The 18,080-nt window shown below is 38.7% G+C and overlaps 1 protein-coding gene across 4 annotated transcripts in view; it reads right to left on the bottom strand.

Annotated features, from left to right (window-relative positions):
- SYBU (syntabulin) overlaps positions 1–18,080 on the bottom strand; it is a 111,657-nt gene that overhangs the window by 36,763 nt on the left and 56,814 nt on the right. For all 4 annotated transcript variants that reach the window (XM_045453878.1, XM_045453879.1, XM_045453880.1 and 1 more), the window contains one exon: positions 11,696–11,893. In XM_045453878.1, the coding sequence (XP_045309834.1) occupies positions 11,696–11,893 (198 nt within the window). The remainder of the gene's footprint in view (positions 1–11,695; positions 11,894–18,080) is intronic.

Here is an 18,080-nt window from a genome sequence, read left to right as displayed (position 1 = left end):
CAAAGCATTTAAAGAAATACCAAATTGTCAAATAGAAGGAAATGCCTGCACAAGTCAGGGCTGATCCTTTGACAATGTTGGAGCAAAACGCTTAGTCTTTCTACAATGACTGTATCCCAATGGGCAAGGAAGAAATTGCATCAAAACCCCACACATTCCTAAATTTAATGGCAAGAATGTGAAGCTTGGGGAAAAAATGCTTGTTGTACTCCATGAATTCCAGCTATTTAAATATGCAAGGCACTTCACAGAGCTGCCCAAGAGAGAGGAACAGGAGAGATCTGTTGTTCTGAAGGGAGGAAAGGAATCGAGGACTCCCTGGGCATAGTCCTTCCAAATGGATTTGCTTAGAGTAGACATGTTTATTAAGCTTTCACCAAAGCCCTCCATTATATCAGAATAATTCTTACAAAACAGTTATCTGTGATAAAACCAGACCAATGCAGAGGAGATGGTGAGTAGACATTCCAATGCCTTAATACTGTGCTATTTGTCAACTTTCCCCATTTCTTATTTAATGACAATAATGACAGTGATTATTTATTGAGCACATACTCTGTACCAGGCAAACACCATCACTACAAATGCAGCTTCCTGCCAAATACTGACATTGGTTTTTACAAAGATACATGATACACATGTTTACCTCTAAAGCTGTGCTCTTTGTAAACTTGCCTCACTTCTTATTTAATAGCAGTGATAACAGAGATAATTCAATAGGTTCAATAAATATACTGAACACATACAGCATGCCGGCAGACACCATCACTACAAACAAAACTTCCTGCCAGACATTAACAATGATTTTTGCAAAGATACAAGATGTGCACGTGGACCTCTCAGTGCTGTGCAGTATGCATATGCTATATACCCGATACATTTTATGATTCTCACAGCAACCTGCAAAAGCTAAGTATTAATTACTCCTCTATATTATAAAGAAAAAGAGAAGACTTTCTTTTCTCCATAGGTCTGCAAGTGGCCTGGTTCACCCTATTCAGTGTCTAAATATAAGGTGAAGTAACCTCCTCCCACAATTATCTCTCAGAAAAGGAGAAACCCCATATATTAGAGTCTTTCCATAGCCTCTTATTATAGAGCTCTTGCTCATAATTACCTTCTCTGAACAAAAAGTGCTGTTTGAAAAACACACATCAGTCTGAATTGACCTCAATCAGTGCTAGTTTGGGCTGCCTATGGAGGTCAACTGATGGGATTGTTTAAAATGAAGGAGGCTAAGAAATGAAAAAAACAGATTATGTAATTATTCCTGTGATTTCCCCCCATCCTTTAAAAGAACCTTTTAAATGGCAATATGGTCAATGTTTAAATTGTAGAGATCACAAAAACCCATATCCCTTGCTAACTGAGCTCAAGAACCAAATAGCTTTGGATAATGAAAGGTATTTGTATAAATCTACAGGAAAACAGAAAAATCAGCTGTCCTCATGCTACAGTGGATGTTGTGACAGCTTGCAGGTTGTCTACCTCCATTTTCCCCTTTTTTCACAGTAACAGGTGCCTGTTTGACCAAGTGTCCTGGGATATAATTGGAAATGACTTCTGTGTCCTGACCTTAAAGTGACTGAGTGCCCCCCGGTCCCTTTCCCCCTTCCTCTGTCTAGTAGGTCACAGCCAACCTGACATAGGTTGTGATTCGGTGATCAGGTGATTAGGGATCACCCAAATACCTAGGTTTTGTTTAGCAAGAGACAAATAAACTTCTGTCTGGTTTTAACCTCTGTATTTTATTTAATCTTTATATTTAACCTTTGTATTTATAACCTTTTTTTACAGTAACTTCACTGATACCTTCATCCTACTTGCAGTCTTAAAGAAAATGTCCAACGAGAGCACTAGACGTGGATTCAAAATTGCTTCGTATCAAACAAATTGGGTGGAAGTGAAAATGATGTGTTCCAGAAAAGTCAGAGGAGTTGGAAAGTAGCTCTAGGGATGAGAAAAACTGAATATAAATCTTACATTAACTGTGAACAAGAACACCCCCCAATGTTTCTAAATTAATAGTACAATATAAATAAGTGTATTTAACTAAAATAACGAATAAAAATTCCATCGGAAACGGACTCGTCCATTCAGATCTCCTAAGATTTACTCGAGCTAGCAAGTGAAATAAAATTTTTTTATTCTCATTAGGGAAATGCGAGTCCTTCGATTCTGCCATATACACTGCATCCCTATATCTTTCTCTGTTTGCACCGTCCTTCCTAGGCTAAGCCATCTAAACTTAAGTACATCTTCTTCCAGTTTCCCATCCTGATGATCCAAGCTCCACAGAATAGTCAGAAAGATCTCAAACATTTACCTTAAATTATGTCTGTCTTCTTGAAACCCTCCAATGGCTTCCCAGTAATCAAACGATACAGACTTCACCTGACACCACTCTCTCCCTTCCTAACTCACTGCCTTACCCCCACCCCCACACGTCCCTAAATATGAAGGGATATGGCTAAGTTCTCAGCTCAAATGTCATCTCCTCAGACACTCCCTTGCCTCATCCCCAGCCACTGTCTATATAAATTACCTTGCTTCATTTGTCACTATCTGAACTCATCTTGTTTGTCTGCTTGTGTATCAGCCATGTGTGTGGTTCAACACATATTCTTTTTCTCTTTTTTAAAAATAACGTTTATTTATTTATTTTGTGGGAGACAGAGACAATGCAAGTGGGGGAGGCACAGAAACAGAGAGAATCCCAAGCAGGCTCCACGCTGCCAGCACAGAGCCCAACGCGGGGCTTGAACCCACAAAGTCGTGAGATCATGACCTGAGCCAAAACCAAGAGTCAGATGCTTAACCGACTGAGCTACCCAGGTGCCTCTCAACCTATAACTTTTTGTCTATAGCCCTGCTGTACACCAAAATGCCACACAATGAATTGTACCCACAAAGGAGACAGCGAGATCAGGGTATTTAACTGTCTGGCTCTTCTCCTATCAGGGGTTTCATTCCTACACAGAAGCGCGTGTCCAATTGCTTCACACGTAGCCTCAGAGTTCTTTCTCTCTGGGTTCTGAGTAACTCCGCCCTCTTCTGGGCCCTTCAGGATGTAGAAATAACTCCAAGCTGCTGACAAGGCCAAGTATTTCACCATACCTCATTGGATCCCCTTAATTATGCCCCCACCTCTGCACACAGACAGTGTCTTCGATAAACTCTCCTCAGTTAGTACAAAAACAAAAGTCTAATCTAAAGCATAGATCTGCATGATTTATAACTCTTGGTTTCCACGTTTATGTATAAGGTTCCAGGTTTATTTCTCTTCCATTGGCAGTCGATAAGTATGTTTAATAGTGAGTGTGTGGTCTGCTGGAACATCTGCTATGTATGGGAAACCAATAATGCTTCGTTCTCAACACATTAGAGCACTTAGTAAGCATTTGGCAGGCCCCCAAACTGGTGGCCATAACACTACACATGCAATAAATGCTAGCAGACCCAGGATTTGGATGGCAGTCACCTTTGGGAAGAAGGGGATTACAATTCACTAATTCTTAGGGGAACACCATTACCGGACCATTTGGCACCATTAGCTTGATTGGGTGCATCCTCAAAAGCACAGATGGGAGGAAGGCATGAGAGTGAATATGTAACCTTGCACAAAGATAAACACTTCCGTCCACTCATCACATTTCAGCTTTATTTTACTGATCTGGTGTCTGCTGGGGAAAAGTGACAGACTGAACAATAGTCTACCACAACATGTTCTCTGCTGTATTCTGGGTGAGCATTCTTGCTCTCGGGGTGAAAGAAAGGTTCAGAGGCTCATTTCTGTATAAATGCAAAGGCTCTTGTTTAAATTGACAAAATCTAATGACCTCTGCTTAGGAAAGTATTCATGATATGCAGGGTAGCACAATAAACATTTTGACAAGCAGGAAAGGACTAGTTTATGATTAAGAGGAGAACACTGAAGATCTTAACATGCCTTTGATGTTCGTATCCTCATAGTTGATTGATCTGCACCCAAACAGTCTTATGTGTTCAACTCTGTGGACTTTATTGAAGCTATATTGAGGTTCATTGATTTTGTTATTGGCAACAACCAGCATAATCTACATATGGACTATATTAGCTAATTTATAAAAATTAATAAGAATTTTTAGGGTTTTACAGACATTAAAGAAAAATAATTTCTGTCTTATTCAACACATTTTTCTCAATTGTCACACTCCCTCATTGCAATTAAAATTATTCCTTTGAAGGCAGACCTTATAAGCAGGGCAATGGTTAAAAACTAGTACCAAGACTGCCCTGTTTCAGTCTACTTACAGGCTGTGTGACCTTGAATGAGTTACTTAACTTTTCTATGCCTCAGTTTCTCCATCTGTAACACAGGGGATAATGGTATCCTTTTCTCCCACTGATGTTAGGATTAAATGAGTAATGTGCTTAGAATTTTGATTGGGATAATCAGTGCTTGATAAATATTAGCTAAAAAAAATTTTTAGAGGAACATATTGCAATTCAACAGTTTTTATTTTAATTTTATTTATTTATTTATTTAGACAGAGAGTCAGGAAGAGGGGCAGAAGAGAGAGGGAGAGAGAAAGAATCTCACAAGGGGGCAGAGAGGGAGAGAGAGGGAGAAAGAGAGAAACAGGGCTCACCCAATGTGGAGCTGGAACTCATGAACCATGAGTTCATGACCTGAGCTGAAGTCTGATGCTTAACTGACTGAGCCATCTAGGTGTTGAGAGAGAGAGAGAGAGAGAGAGGAGAATCTTAAGCAGGTTCTATGCACAGCACAGAACTGGATATGGGGTTCGATCCCACAACCCGGGGATCATGACCTAAGCTGAAATCAAGAGTTGGACACTCAACCGAGTCACCCAGGTGTCTCCATCCAAAGTGGTTTTTTTTTTTAAGTAATTTAATTTTTTAAGTACTCTTTAAAGTTTTTTTTCTAAAGTAATTTAATTATTTAAGTAATCTCTACACGCATGTTGGGCTCAAACTCACAACCCTAAGATCAAGAGTCGCATGCTCTACTGGCAGAGCCAGCCAGGCACCCCTAGCTAAAAAATTTTTAAATCCAATTTCAGAGTGTTATCCAAGCCCACAGTTCCATCTAATATATCTTCCAGATATTTTCATAAGGTCTTCAGTATCTAAAATAGATCACAGCCTTACTGCTGCAAGACCTCTGATTGTAACTGTAAGCTGTTAGAAAAATCATGCCTGGCCAAGAACGCTGAAAGTTTCCATAGAACCAAAATCTTTTAGCTCTAAAATTTTAATTTTTTCCACTCTATGAAAATATTTCTAAAATGCTTAGGACATTTTTCTGCCCTCACACACATCATTTTCTGCCAACTCCACCATCACAATGACTCAGTCTGTTTCTACACCATTAATTACTGCACAAAGTGCTACAAAGCACTTACATTTAAGAGGCCACTGTGCTTTTTAGTGGTCTTTTGTCTGCTCTTTCATATTTTCCCATCTCCTTCCTCATTGTCAAGGCATCAGCTGTCAATTCACACTGTTGCCAGTGTTCTCCTGTGACAAACACTGCTCCCATTTTATGTAAACTAGGATCCCATGACATGCTAGAGTGGGGTTTCAAATAAACACAAGTTCTGTGTGGTGAGAGTTTTTTTTTTTTTTAATGTTTATTTATTTTTGAGAAAGAGAGATAGATAGAGAGACAAAGAGACACAGAGTGTAAGTGGGGAAGGGACAGAGACAGGGGGACACAGAATCCGAAGCAGGCTCCAGGCTCTGAGCTGTCAGCACAGAGCACAATGCGGGGCTTGAGCCCACAAACTGCCAGATCACAACCTGGGCTGAAGTTGGATGCCTAACTGACTGAGGCACCCGGGAGCCCCTGTGGGGTGAGAGTTTTAAAGAGTTTTCTTGTAAAAGAACGTGTACAGGATTTGTGTCACCTATGGTAGCCACAAATGACCACTATGAACATGCACTTGAGGAATTATTTTGTGGAGGGTCCAATGTTGGGCACTTTACATTCATTAGTCTATTGAATCTTCGAAAGAACCCATTTTACAGATGCTGAATACAAGGCTTTAGGGAGATAAAAGTAGCTGAAGACCACACAGCGATAAAGTGGTGGTATGAAAATTTGAACCTAGTATGTGGGACACCCGAGTCTGGTGGTCAGAAAGTGCTCCCAACCCTGACTCACACTTTCTTTTTCCCAAGCCAAGTCAAGCTGCATAACCTAGGGGGCAGCAGCACATGTTGACATTCTCAAGCTCTCAAATCCCCTCCAGGCAGCTCAAGTTATTATCAGGATGGCCTGCCCCAGGTAAGTTGTCTAGCTCTCCTTTATTTCACAGAACTAACTTTGAAGTGAAGGCATGCTACTGATAAGCACAGGAACATCTGTAGCTATCAGCTGTATGAGAAACAGCCTCCATCTACTGAGGGAACCAGTGTTGATTAATCGCTAACCTAGCTGGTGCCTTCTGAGTTTTCTAGCATCTGCCTCTGAATGTGGGAAATAGTCTTTTTAAAGTAACCAAGCCTCTGTTATTGTTGTGAGGTTATTATAGTTCATCTGGCCAGGTCTCCAATTTCCATAGCCCGGGTGGTGTCAGATGACAAGGGAATACTGCTTTAGTTTGAATGCTGATGGAGCACAGTGACATCTTTCAAATGCAGATTTCAACATTTCAGTTTCTAAATGTGGATTTCTTTTAAATTATTGTGACCCTAACCATTTGCTTTTTATCTGTCTCCTCAATCAGCAGGTGTGTTTTTTTTTCTTGTCTTCCAATTATTTGTTTAAATCTTGTAATTGTTTCCCCAGCTCTCCATCAAGCCTTGTGGGGAAAGGATTTAGTATTTCTTTTTGTAGAATAATGACACCAAGGTCTTTTTCTTTCTCAAACTAAGATAGACCAAGTAGTAAATCCAGCGGTATAGGAGGCCCAGGAATGTTGTTTAATCCCATTAGGCCTTGCCTTTCTGGGTAAAAATCATCAGGAAAACTGCAAACCAAACTTTTTTTTAAATTAATTTACTTTTTAAAATATTTTAGTTAGTTAACATACAGTGCAATACTGGTTTCAGAAGTAGAATTTAGTGATTCCTCACTTACTTACAACACCCTGTGCTCATGGACAAGGGTCCATCACCCATCTAGCTCGTCCCCCACCCACCTCCTTCCATCAACCCTGTTTGTTCTCTGTTGTTAAGAGTCTCTGGTGGTTTGTTTTCTCTCTCTTCTCTGTTTCTGCAAACCAAACTTGAGAGAAGCACCTGGGAGAAGAATTGTTACCACGGCAGATTCCTCAGAGCCCCCAGTCGGAATGCCTTCATTTCTTTCCTTCTGATCTGCACTATGGGCCAGATTTATCACACGGTATTCTGTCTTCAGTTACAAAGCAGGGATGGCACTGAGGTCTTCTTTGCATCCCTCCGACGCCCTTCCCATGCCAAACATAATCCCTTGCACAGAGTGTACACTCTATTTCTCGTTTAAATATTTATTGGACACCTACCTATAAAGACAGGCGCTGCATTAGGCTCTGGGGATTCAGTCTTGAATGTTTGCTGAACTGACTTGTAGATAAAAGGAAACCATGAAAATGCAAAGCCATTATCCAACTGGACCATAGGGATGTCTCCTTTTGCTCTTTGGTGGCAATTTTTAATTAAATGTGCATAGGCATTAAGTGATAGAAGCCAAAATGACAGAAGGCTCACTGCCTCCAAGAAGTTCCTGAACAGGTCCTGCCTGGAGGAAGGAAGGGCTTTCATGCTGTGTGTGCCACGGTGCCCAGCTGGCAAGGTGCAGGCTTGCTCAGCTCACCTTTCTAAGCCTTTCCCGGCATCCTGTGACAGATTTCCCTTCTCCTTCTGCATCAGATACTCAGTGAGCATTATTAGCTCTTTATCTAAATGACTAAAGGGGCATTTCAAGAACTCCTTTTTGAGGTGAATAGCAGTTTTCCAGAATCTAGAACAACGGACCTAAAATTAAATGGGCCTGGGTTATTTAATGTTAAAGAGTCCTGGAACATCTGTAGAAGAGACACTAATTGCTTGCTATTTTAATAAATTGGTATTGGTTCTAATGAGTTGATTTATTTTAAAAAAGTAGAGCACACATCAAGGGCTGAAGATGGGTTTGAGCTGAGGGGAGACTGTCACTTGGGGTTAGGGAGGAGGCGGAACGTTTTAACCTGAGAGCAGAATCTTCTTGTGGTTTAACAGATGAGGTCTCTGCATTTTATAATTTGTGGAGTCATCCAGGGGCCTCATTTCCAGGATTTCCTCTCTTCATATTTATGAGACCGACAGGTTTATTCTGCCGAAAGTTCAGAGAACTATAGGTCACGGTGCAGATTTTTCTACAAAAAGCTTACTGTACAGAACTGAGTCCCACTCAAAGGCTTGAGCAACTTTTTCGCTGATGACATTAGGAATTTTAGGCAACTAAGAAATAAGCTTTAGGGATCTCTCTGACCTTGGTTAAATGTAAATAAATAAAAACATTGTTAAGATAAAGATTGTTTAGGTGATATGAATGCCTATGAGCAAGTAAATCAGAATTCTGGTGACAAAAGTTGTTTTTTGACAAAAGTGGTGTTTCGGGCTCTGCCTCTGGGCAAGGGTCATTACACCAGGATTCATCATTTCTAATAAAGGAGGTCTAAGAAACCTCAGAAATAGGAAGTGATATTTTGTGCATATGGGTATTTTTCTGAAGTATAGGTTCATAGCCCTCATGATTCCCAAAGGATCCATGAACTAAAACAACATGAAGACTGTTCTTGTTTTCTTCCTTTTATCTTTCTTTCTTTCCTTCCTTCCTTCTCTCCTTCCTTCCTTCCTTCCTTCCCTCTTCCTCCTTCCTTCCCTCCCTTTATTTCTTTTTCTTAATTGTATGCATTTTCTTCAGGATGACCTAAGGCCTTAAACATTCTCAGCAAGCAAGTGGCTGGTCTTTGGCAAGTGGGTACCTACTACTGGAGGATTAAGGACTTGCTCAGCATGAATCCTGCACACACACTTACGGATTTAAGTCTTATGGTAACATATGATTATTCTTATTACGATTATTGAAACAAGGAATGATAATCTTAACGCCCATTTAATCTTAGTTTGTTCTTGCTGCACCATACTTGTCTCCTGTGTTACTCTTTCCTTGTATTGTTACCTCTATAAAATGTTTTTGGAATGAGGAGAGAGGTGGGGAGGGGGGGATGGGAAACCAAAATGAAATAATTTCACGTTGCATCCAAACCCTGCACACGTTGCATACAATGCCTGCACAGTGAAATCACTGTTTTGTTTTTTCAATTCACGCAGCTGGCATTCTTTCCTGCACCATTTTATCTTTTCAATTCCACAGCCTACCTTTGTTGTTGAGCCCCCACTATTCACCGGACTCTGTGTTAGGAATATAAAAAGAGGATGACAAGGCTCCTGCTCTTAAGCTTACATCCCATATGTTAGAGAAATAGATTCTACTGGGTGAGTACTCCCTGGTTAAAAGAAAACTGAGAAGATATTTCCAAAGAACATATACAAATAGCCAATAAGCACATGAAAAGACGCTCATAGTCATTAGCCACGTAAATCAAAAGCACTATGAAATACCACTTCACACTCACTAGAATGGGTATAATAAAAAAGACAGACAGTCACAACTGTCAACAAAGATGTGGCGAGACTGGAACCCTCATGCATTGCTAGTGGGGATGTAAAATGGTGCAGTCATTTTGGAAAACTTTGGCAGTTCCTCAAACTGTTAAATATGGTTACCATATGACTCAGCAATTTCTTTCCTAGGTATATACCCAAAAGAACCGAAAGCATATTCATGAAAAACTGTTACATGAATGTTCATAGCATTTATATAATAGCCAAGAACCAGAAACTATGCAAATGTCCATCACCTGTGAATGGACAAACAAAATGTATAACCATACCAAGCAAGACTTTAATAAAGAAAAAGCTGGAGGTGGCAGGTGTGAAGAGGTAGATGGGAACTCTGTACCCTCCATTCAGTTTTTCTGTAAACCTAAAATTGCTCCAAAAAAAGTCCACTTAAAACTGTGGTATATACAATGGGATATTAGTGAGCCACAAAAATGAGTGAAATACTAATGCATGCTACATTGATGAACTGTGAAACATTATGCTAAGCGAAAGCAGCCAAATACAAAAGGCCATGTACTGTATGACTCCATTTATATAAGATGTCCAGAATGGGCAGGCCCACAGAGACAGAGTAAGTTAGTGGTTGCCAGGGGCTGGGGAAAAGGGAGAGCAGAGAGTAGTTGCTAATGGGTAGGAGGTTTCTTTTGGGAGATGATAAAAATGTTCTGAAATTTGATAGTGGTGATATTTGCATAACTTTTTGAATAAACTACAAACCAGTTAATTGTATACTTTAAAAGGGTGAATACTATGGTACGTGAATTATATCTCAATTTTAAAAAGAACCACTGAGCTGGAGGAGGGAGGGGGGTAGTTCCTATCCTTGGGTACACAAGGTAATGGTTTATTTGCTGGCTCTAATCACATCACATTCTTTTAACTCATTGTCTCTGTCTTAAGTATTGAAGGTATCCAACACTTTTTCTACAATAACCATCTTTCCCTTTTATATTCTGACTTCCCCCTTTCTTTTGCATATTATTTCAAAGCAAAGGACTATTAACGAACTCATCATGACTACCATTTATCAAGAGCCTTAAGAAAGGGGATTTCTTTTTCACACCGTTTAAGTTGTATTCTGAGACTAAACAACATTGTCTTTGGTTGACCAAACGCAAGATGAAGAATAACCCATTAAGATGTGCTGAGCAAATCAGTTATTCAGGAAGAACAAAAGCAGACAGAGATGGAAGAGGACACAGGACCAAGCCTTGGCTCCAATGAAATGAAGCTGTCTATAGCTCCTTGCACAATAATACCATCACCAAACAAAAATGAGAAGACAAACGTAAAGAATGAGGACTCCTATAAGTCATTAATCTGTCTTTTCAGTCTCATAAATATGTACAGCATTCACTGTGGGTGTCCAAGAAAATAACGCAATGCCAACGCTCAGAGATTTTTACTTTAAAGTTATAACTTTAGTTTTACTAAAACTGTACTTATTCATATAACGTATATATTTCTGGGATGTATATATATTGCAAATTGTGAGAACTGACATTTTCTGGTGTTCATGGTGTCTCACCCATTGTAATCTCCATTTCATCTCATATTTTACAATATTGAACATCTATATGTATACATATAACATCATATTCATATTTAATTTTTAAAAGCAAATAAAATAACTAGGCCAGTAAGTATGCCCAGCCCTATAGATCTGCATCGAGATAACCTGTTCTTTTCATAATCTGTAGGCACTTTAGGTGGTTCCAAGTAATTTCATCGTATAATTTCTGCTAGAATTACATAGTATAAATGTGTTAGACCATCCAGTTTACATTTCTCCAACTTTGCTCTTTTTTCTATGTCTATATAATGCACACATGTCCCTACACTTACTCAATTATTAACAATAAGTACACAAAATATTCCACTCTCTGCCCACTTCCTTAAAAAAAAAAAAGAGAGATGTTTCTGGGTAGTGGGTATAACATCAATATAGTATTCTTTGTCTTACAAGTGCTTTGTTTCAAATGTGAAATCACCCCAGTCATATTGTTCTGAGAAAAACATTAAGAGTAAGTGCATTTACCTGGCTTTACAAGGCCTGACTTTGGTTCCTTCTTATATCGAGATGACTGGATGCTTCCTTCACTAACCATTCCAACTGTGCATTTCTTTCTGGAAAAGTCTTCATCACTTCCAGGGCAAAAGCCAACAGGGCTGTTTCCGGTATCTGAGGGTGTCTTCACAGGAGACACTGACTGGCTACTGGGACAGCCTGTGTCATCTGGAAGACAGGAATCAATAAGTGTTTAATGAGGAGGAGGAAATCAATGATGGCAAAGAGAAGCCATGCAGTGAGCCATGCACACGTGCACTCACACACACGTGAACGGCTCAGGAGGCTCTGGGTTAATGCCTGGGGATGCCTCTCCTTTTATTTTCCATATTTTGGCCAATTGTGTTAACAAAGAAAATATCAGCTATCATAGAACATTTTCTAAGGCAAAATCTTCTAAGCGTTTTGGACCACAAATATTCCTGTAACATTCATGTTGTCAACACGTAAAGATTTGTCTGTTTTAACACTTTAGGTAGTATCCTTTTGGGTCAAAACTGTCCATAGATTTTTTCATGCAGTTAGTAATAAAAAGTTCACCATAGTAACTTGGGAGCATTAGTGTGAACTCTTCAGAGGTGTTTGTGTTAGGAAAAAAACGTTACTTGAATATTACTGACCACATCCAGTTTTCGATTACTTGGCTTATCAACTGGTCAATAGAGTTTGAGAGGTAACAGGGTTGGCTTTTGGAGTTCCAGGGAGCAGAAAAAAGTGATCCTGTTTTATTACCATACATACCCACCCAAAATATATTAACCCAATATCTTGCTGTCTGTGCTAAACTGGTAAAATGAAAATAATATTCAATTAGAAACTTTCCCTTAACTTTCAAGTTATAGATTATAACTATGATCATTATTATAAGCTACCATGCATGATATGAAATGACCTGTGTAGATGCCTATTAAGCAAACAGGAAAGTCATAGCTGGCTCCTATAAATGCTTTCCATACTTATTAAATATTCATCGTGGTTGGTTAATTCATTTATACTTTGATGATGAGAACTGTATGGGAATTTAAAGTAAATCAATATTACTTAAAAGTATGTCAAATCAAAATAGTCAATTAGTGGTAAATATTCATTACTAAATAATTCTTCATTATACAGAAATATTTTGACGGCAGGGTTACTTTGGTAACTCATAAGAGAAAAAAATGAATAAAGACTTTTAGTACTAAACTTTAGAACTATTACATTTTTATGAATATTAAAAGAATTAAAATAATTTGCTCCCCAAGAAAGACCATCTTAAACTCCATAGCTTTTTTAATAAAGACTGAAAGAGAACTAGGCATGAATAAAATATACTGGTTGCCTGAAATAAGATGACTAGAATCCATATAAAAAGTAATTGCCATTGTTTCATTTTTGGCTTTTATTTCAGTTTTTATGAAACTGATATTAAGAAATATCCTAGTTTCTGGAACAAAGTGGACTTGGCACTGGTAAAATGATTTGTTTCTCCTAATATCCTTTTTTTCTTTTTACTTTCGGACATACTAGTACACACAGGACCTCAATGGTCCATTCTTGGAAGTGGATGGTTTTTAGTGCACTGTTCATGCCTTCTGCCTTGGCTGCTCTTTTATTTTATTTTCTTAAAAAAAAATTTTTTTTTAACGTTTATTTATTTTTGAGACAGAGAGAGACAGAACATGAACAGGGGAGGAGCAGAGAGAGAGGGAGACACAGAATCTGAAATAGGCTCCAGGCTCTGAGCTGTCAGCACAGAGCCCGACGCGGGGCTCGAACTCACGGACATGAGATCATGACCTGAGCCGAAGTCGGACGCTTAACCGACCAAGCCACCCAGGCACCCCTTGGCTGCTCTTTTAAAAATGCCAGTTCTTACCAAACTCCAGAAGAAATTTTGGCCCTGAATTACAGTGATGAGAACCCCTCTGGGCTGCAACCTCTCGACTATTTCATCAAGCATTGTCCCTGCCTTTCTCTTACATTTGCATGCCTCATGCTTCAACCCAAAGAAATCCTAGTTTCCCTCTAAAGGTGCAAAGCTGCTAATTACTCAGACAGATTCCAGCAATTTTACAAGGCTCAACAGGTCTGTACATTGCCTCAGGAGGTCCTCTGTTCTTGATTCCTCCGATCCCAAAACAGATAAACCCAAGCAAATGAGGTCTAATCATTCAAAAATACCCACTGCCTTTAAAATTATTTCCTTATGAGTCACTTCCATAAATTACTCCTTTGGAAAGAAAGATGGCCCAAATAGAAATCCATGCTTCAAATTCTCTACCCTAAAATGTAATTTTTCTTGAAAACTCTCAGACTCAAGGGAACAAAGTCCAACAATGTCCAGTATTGAGAAACACTGTCAAAATTATAATTTAAATAGATAGAAAGCAAATGTGTTTTGTTGGTTCTATTATCATTTTGCCAGGAATATGTATAAACCATGTTTTCAGTACTAATAATGTTAAGGATGAAGTGCTAGGTCTGGTGAAAAATTGGGACCTGAAATTATATAGAAAAGTGGCAGTTTAGGGAAGGCAGAAGTACATGGAATGTGTGCTTCACCTATATTTTACAGCTAGTATCTCCAGGAGAAGGGATTTAGAAGATGAATACTTAAATAAATCTGACGTAGGTACTACATACAGCATCTGAATCACTACATAAACTGGTGTTCACCCACATCTCTTAACTGTCTAGTACTGCCCTTCATCTTGAGGGGGAAACAATAGACATGATCTTTCATTGGTTAAACAAACATATACATATATATATCAAGTCTTGGCACTGAACCAGCCCACAGGCATTATACCCAGCCCCCACACTGATGGAGCTTATAAATAAGCAAAAGGGATTGGGTAAATATCACTTACAATACATAGTTCCTGTAAATTGGCAAGTTTGTTAAAGCAAATCCATACTCAAGAAAGTCGGTGAGTTATCAGAGAAGTTTGGGGGTATTCACCTGTTTTGTCTGATGGGATCAATACTAACAAAGGAAGCTGGTTTTAGACAGGGCAAGGCCATTAAATTTCCTACTAGAGAGAATAAACTTTAAGTCATGCAAAGTAAGACCCTAGCAAAGGCAACAGAGGCCCCTGTACCAGCGAGTCATCTGGTAACCTGAGGCACCTGAGGTATTTTCCTCTGGTAGCACTGAAAAAGTCGTTATTTTTTCAACAAGTCTTGCTTAAGATTCCTCTCCCCCTTTCCCTCCCCTTCCTTGCTCTTCCTCCTCCTCCTTTTTAACATCATGGTTTCAGTTGGAGGCAGACTACCAGTCCAGATGAAGATGATACTCCTTTCCAAAATTCTATGTAAAATATTCTCCCTTCACATTTACTGTAAGATTCTAAGAAGACTGCAGCCAAGTTGATGCTTTTTGGTTATTCATGTCTAATCTTACTATGTGCCAAACTACATGTGGATCAAGCACATACTTAAAGAGATTTATTTATTAAACCCACTTCAGTTAAATCCTTTGAGTATGCCTTCTGTTTCCTGCTGCTACTAGCTGAATTTGTCCTGTGGAATCCATAGATTTATAACCACAGAATTTATAATTATGGCTTTTTTGGTTATGTTAGTATACAGAAATTATCAATGACAAAAATTTCTAAGACGACGCCATGAGGAAACTATTTCAGGGCAGGAAATGACTGAAATCCTGAATGATCTATCCAAAAAGTGTGGAGTGTTTCAAATTTCCAGAAAAATGCCTGAAAAAACAAGAACATTTCAGCCTGGCTTTGGCATAGGGAACCTTTCCTGAAAGGCTTTAGGAAAAGCATGTGGAAGACTGTCAGTCTATTGGAGAGGGAGAAGTTTTTCTTTTAAAACACACACACACACACACACACACACACACACCCCTCTACCTCAGCACTTACACAATTGAGCTTTTACACTTCTTTATTATTCACAGTAAGTATAACTTCATTAAAAACAAACATACAACAAGACCAAGTTTCATGTTTTACACATTGTGATCCATTTGAAAATACAGGATAACTTCCTTCTGAGGTAAATAATTTTAAATCCCACTTAAATAGGCCCAGGATGGTCCCTGATGGAGCAGGGGTAAAGGTGACTCTTATCAAGGCTTTTGATCACCATCTATAATGAAAGAGACTAATTTACATTTCCTTCTTGATTTATATTAAGGAATAGGTTATTTTGTTCTTGTTCATTTGCTCTGAATCTGTCAACACACAGGATTAAGGATAAAGAAAGAATACTCATAGATCCAGGAAGTTCCACAAGCTGTGGCCTATCTAAAGTCCTGTAAAGAAACAGACCTACTAAATAGTTTCCAAATTGTTGTTAAGGAAAAAAAATGGTGAGGTCTATAAAGACAGATGAGACAAAATTATTATAATTTTGTAGCCTGGGGATTGTTTTAAAAAAATGTTCTTTAATCTATTTTTCCTCTTTTTACATTACAAGCTTTTTAAGAATATGGGACATAGTTAATAATTGTACAATTATAATTCTGAAAAAATGTGTATATAAGTATATTTTAAAATAATTTGTATCTTGGGGCACCTGGGTGGCTCAGTTGGTTACGCATCCGACTCTTGATTTCGGGTCAGGTCACGATCTCACAGTTTATGGGATCGAGCCTTGCATCAGGCTCTGCGCTAACAGTGCAGAGACTGCTTAAGAGTCTCTCTTTCCCTCTCTCTCTCTCTGCTAGTGCTCTCTCTCTCTCTCTCTCTCTCAAAAATAAATAAATAAACTTAAATATATATATATTTAAAATAATTTGTATCTTATTTTAAATGCATTAAAGGAACTTGCTAAGTTAAAGGAAATCTGTTGGGGTTGTTAAAATTTTAACTTACTATTTATTTATTATTTATTTTAATGTTTATTTATTATTGACAGAGAGAGAGAGAGGAGACAGAGCACAAGCAGAAAGGCAGAGAGACAGGGAGACACAGAATCCGAGGCAAGCTCCAGGCTGTCAGCACAGAGCCCGATGTGGGGCTTGAACCCACAAATGGTGAGATCATGACCTGAGCCAAAGTCAGATACTTAACTGACTAAGCCATCCAAGTGCCCCTATCTTAATCCTTAAAATCATAAAAGTAATAATTCTTAATGCAGAGGATCTAGATAGAGTACAGAAGAGTACAAAGAAGTAAAAAGAGAAAATAAACAGACAATAGTTTCCTATAACAGGAAAAATATTTAACAATTTTGCATATTTCTTATTGATCTTTTAATTATGCATATGGTTTACTTTCTCTCTTGCTTTTTAAAGCTCTGTTTCAACATATAGTATAGACAGTTTCATTACTCTGTTACTGAATACTTTCCCCAGGAACCTGTTAGGCTATAAAGAAAGAAGCTATTAAAGACTGACAGGAGCCAACACAAAAGGGCCCACATTGGCCAAAGATGGGACAATTTGAGCATCAGAAAGAATACATAATTAATGCTAGCTGACTGATAACCACTGGATACACAAAAAAATTCTGTGAGCTCAGAGTCATAAAAATAGGAAACTACAGAGAGAAAGAAGGACCCTTTTCACCTAAAAGAATGCCAACACACTGGAAATCATTGGCAGTGATCTAGGGACCAATTCTTTATATCGAACTGTGGCAATTAAAAGGAAAGAAAAAACTAGCATATATCCTGATTGAAAAACCGTTCCTGTACAAACTATATTTCAGTATAACTGAAATCCCTCACTGATATTGGAGAGTTCTCCTTTACAGAAGCATCTGGTTAATGAAAATATATGGAATAACAGAAAGTTACTTTTTTGTAACTATTTTTTAAATGTTTATTTATTTATTTTGAGAGATAGAGAGTGCGAGCATGCAGGGGAGAGGGGCAGAGAGAGGGAGAGAGAGAGAATTCCAAGCAGGCTCCATATTTCGCGTGGAGCCCAATGTGGGGCTCGATCTCAAGACCATGAGATCATGCATGAGCCAAAATCAAGGAGTCAGATGCTTAATTGACTGAGCCACCCAGGTGCCCCAATTTTGTAATTGTTTCTAATGAAAGAATTGATTTAGATAACACACATAATAGATGAGACATGAGACAATAGTCTGATAGAGAATTTCCAGTGAAGAGATCAGACCTTACCCATCTCTACTCATTCTTAGCATCACCAGTAGTGGGATAACAGACATGATGTACCTTCTGATGGGATGTCCAGATGAAACACACAGCTTTCCCCATGAAGTATTCTTGCCACAAAAATTTCCCCTGAATCTAAACAAGTTTAAAGCTAATGTCCACCTTATAAAATATATGGAGAACAGAGAGTAATGAGTTAAAACGGGCTGGCAAGCTGCAACCTGCAGGCAAATTCTGCTTGCTGCCTGCTTTTGTAAACAGAATGTTACTGGAACACAGC

Source organism: Leopardus geoffroyi, chromosome C3 (assembly GCF_018350155.1).
Source record: "Leopardus geoffroyi isolate Oge1 chromosome C3, O.geoffroyi_Oge1_pat1.0, whole genome shotgun sequence".
NCBI classification, from domain to species: Eukaryota; Metazoa; Chordata; class Mammalia; order Carnivora; family Felidae; genus Leopardus; species Leopardus geoffroyi.
The sequence above is the reverse complement of the archived record's forward strand: the minus strand, read 5'-3'. Positions and strand labels throughout refer to the sequence as shown.